General features: G+C 43.9%; 1 protein-coding gene across 3 annotated transcripts in view; it reads left to right on the top strand.

Annotated features, from left to right (window-relative positions):
* The window catches only part of loxl4 (lysyl oxidase-like 4), a 27,891-nt gene that overhangs the window by 24,368 nt on the left and 1,023 nt on the right, over positions 1-2,500 (top strand). For all 3 annotated transcript variants that reach the window (XM_042066267.1, XM_042066268.1, XM_042066269.1), the window contains exons 14-15: positions 303-414; positions 685-2,500. The exon at positions 685-2,500 is cut by the window's right edge and continues 1,023 nt beyond it. In XM_042066267.1, the coding sequence (XP_041922201.1) occupies positions 303-414; positions 685-755 (183 nt within the window). In that variant the 3' untranslated portion in view covers positions 756-2,500. The remainder of the gene's footprint in view (positions 1-302; positions 415-684) is intronic.

A 2,500-nucleotide genomic window follows, 5' to 3' on the forward strand; every position in this document is an offset into this window, starting at 1 on the left:
CGTGTGCTTGTGTGTGTGTGTGTTATACTGTGTGTGTTTGTGTAGGACTATTGTGTGTAATCCTGTTTGTGTGTGTGTATTGTGTGTCATATTGTAAGTATGTTGTGTGTGTGTATACAGTATGTGTGTCATATTGTAAGTGTGTTGCGTGTGTGTCTATACTGTATGTGTGTCATATTGTAAGCGTGTTGTGTTTGTGTATTGTGTGTCATATTTGTAAGTGTATTGTGTTTGTGTATTGTGTGTCACATTGTGTGTTATGTGTGTGTATTGTGTGCCATACTGTGTGTTGGTGTGTACAGGTGGAGGTTAACCCTTCGTTGGACATGGCGGAGTCGGACTTCATGAATAACGTCTTGCGCTGCCGCTGTAGATATGATGGACAAAGAGTCTACATGTACGGCTGCCATGCAGGTACAACTCACACACACACACACACACTCACTCTCACACACACACTCACACACACATACGCACACACACACTCACAGTCTAATGTTATATGTACAGCTCACACACAGGTAAAGCCCATTCACACACACACACTCACATACACACACACAGATACACACACTCACACACACGCACACACACACACATACTCACACAAACACAGACATCTCTCTCTGTCACACACACACACATTCTCTGACTCTCTCTTCATGTGTGTGTGTATGTTTGCAGGTGATGCCTACAGTGCTGATATTGAAGATCTGTTTGAACATCAGCGTCAGATCACCAACAACTTCATCTAGAGTCTCCTCAACACAGCTGTGTGTGTGTGTGTACGAATGTGTGTGTGTGTGCGAGTGTGTGTGTTTGTGTGTGTTTTGGAGTGTATGTATGTGTGCTTCATGCAACACACTATTTAAAAGGACGGCAGGGTTACGTCTGCGCTCTGATGTCATCAGTGTGCAACACTTCCTGTCTGTGCTGTGATGTCATCAGCGTGCGACTCACCTGGGCTCCTGGGCTGCATTAGGAGTTTCTGTCCTGTTTCCTTGACTCGTCCACTTGCCCTCTTACACTTTCCAACGAGGTCAAAGGTCAAGGAAAGATATGAGGATGAGTTTATGAGGACTTAGCCTGTTGAGGAGTGAATTCTTTTCCTGGCTCCTCTTAGAATTCTACGCAAACGATCGATAGTTTCAGTGTTCTTCACTTCAGTCTGTGGGGGAAAATCTCTGAGGGAATTTGTCACATCATAGTGAGGAACTCTCGGTTCGCGAACATTCTAATCACATATTTGTGACCGTCCTCCTCAACAGGTTAAGGAAAGACAACCACAGTGTTACAAGAATCCAACTCTACTGACACTCATGGGAAGGCAGGTGTTATTGTCATGTGTCACTTTGGTTGTTATTACCTGGGGCAAAGTGTTCCCTATCTTCACTATCACCTTTCCTGCCTTAAGGGATGCTTCAGTGTACTAACAGAGATTTGAAAGGAAGCAGTAAAACACCTTTTCTACGCGTGTAGAGACTCTGAACAGCTCTTATAGGCCTACCTAAACATATCCAGGTCATTTCATTCCAATAGGAACCTTCCCTTCCTTTGGCAACAAGCGATATTGTTTTCCCATCATCAGTTACCAGGCATTGAGTATTATGGGATTACTGCCACGAACAGTGATGGTTATGCCTAAATCTGTCTCTCTCTCTCACACACACACACTTGACTTCCCCTCCTCCCATCTCTGCTCAGTGCCTTATAGAAGTTATAAAAGTTATACACTTATAAACTTTTAAAGTTTAGAGACTTTTTAACTGTTAGAAACTTTTAACGAGTTTAAACACCAAAATGCAGAGAAGGCCAGAGGACTGTGCTGTGTGTCTGTGTGTGCGTGGCCCATATAGTCAAAGGTATGCTGTATGTGTGTGTGTGTGTGTGTGTGTGTGTGTGGGTGTGTGTGGGTGCAGGCGTGTGTTAGGAGGTGGTGTGTCCGTATATCTGTTATCATACAACAACACACAACCAATCTGTGTGTGTATGTTGATTAGTTTTGATGTTGCACGTTTGTGTGCGTGGTGCTATCGGACCTGATAATTCGCTGTAGCTGTGACATTTCCTGTTTACTGTCCATGTTAAGGCTAGTGTCACTACAGTTAGCAATGTTTTGGCTTGTGTTGTTACAGTTAGCAACGCCTTAGCTAGTGTTGCTACAATTAGTGATGTTTCAGCTTGTGTCACTACAGTTAACTGATGTTTCGGCTATTGTCACTACGGTTAGCGATGTTTTGGCTTATGTCGTTACAGTCAGCAATGTTTTGGCTAGTGTCGCTACAGGTAGTGATGTTTCGGCTATTGTCACTATGGTTAGCGATGTTTTGGCTTATGTCATTACAGTCAGCGATGTTTTGGCTAGTGTCGCTACAGTTAGTGATGTTTTGGCCACTTCAGATGACGTTGCCTCAGAGTGTTGACTAGCATTGTCCTACCTAGCTTTCCACTCGCTAGCATTTCCTCCGCTAGCACTGTGTGAGCTAGAGTTGCTTTGGCT

This window comes from Alosa sapidissima, chromosome 16, assembly GCF_018492685.1.
Source record: "Alosa sapidissima isolate fAloSap1 chromosome 16, fAloSap1.pri, whole genome shotgun sequence".
Classification (NCBI taxonomy): domain Eukaryota; kingdom Metazoa; phylum Chordata; class Actinopteri; order Clupeiformes; family Clupeidae; genus Alosa; species Alosa sapidissima.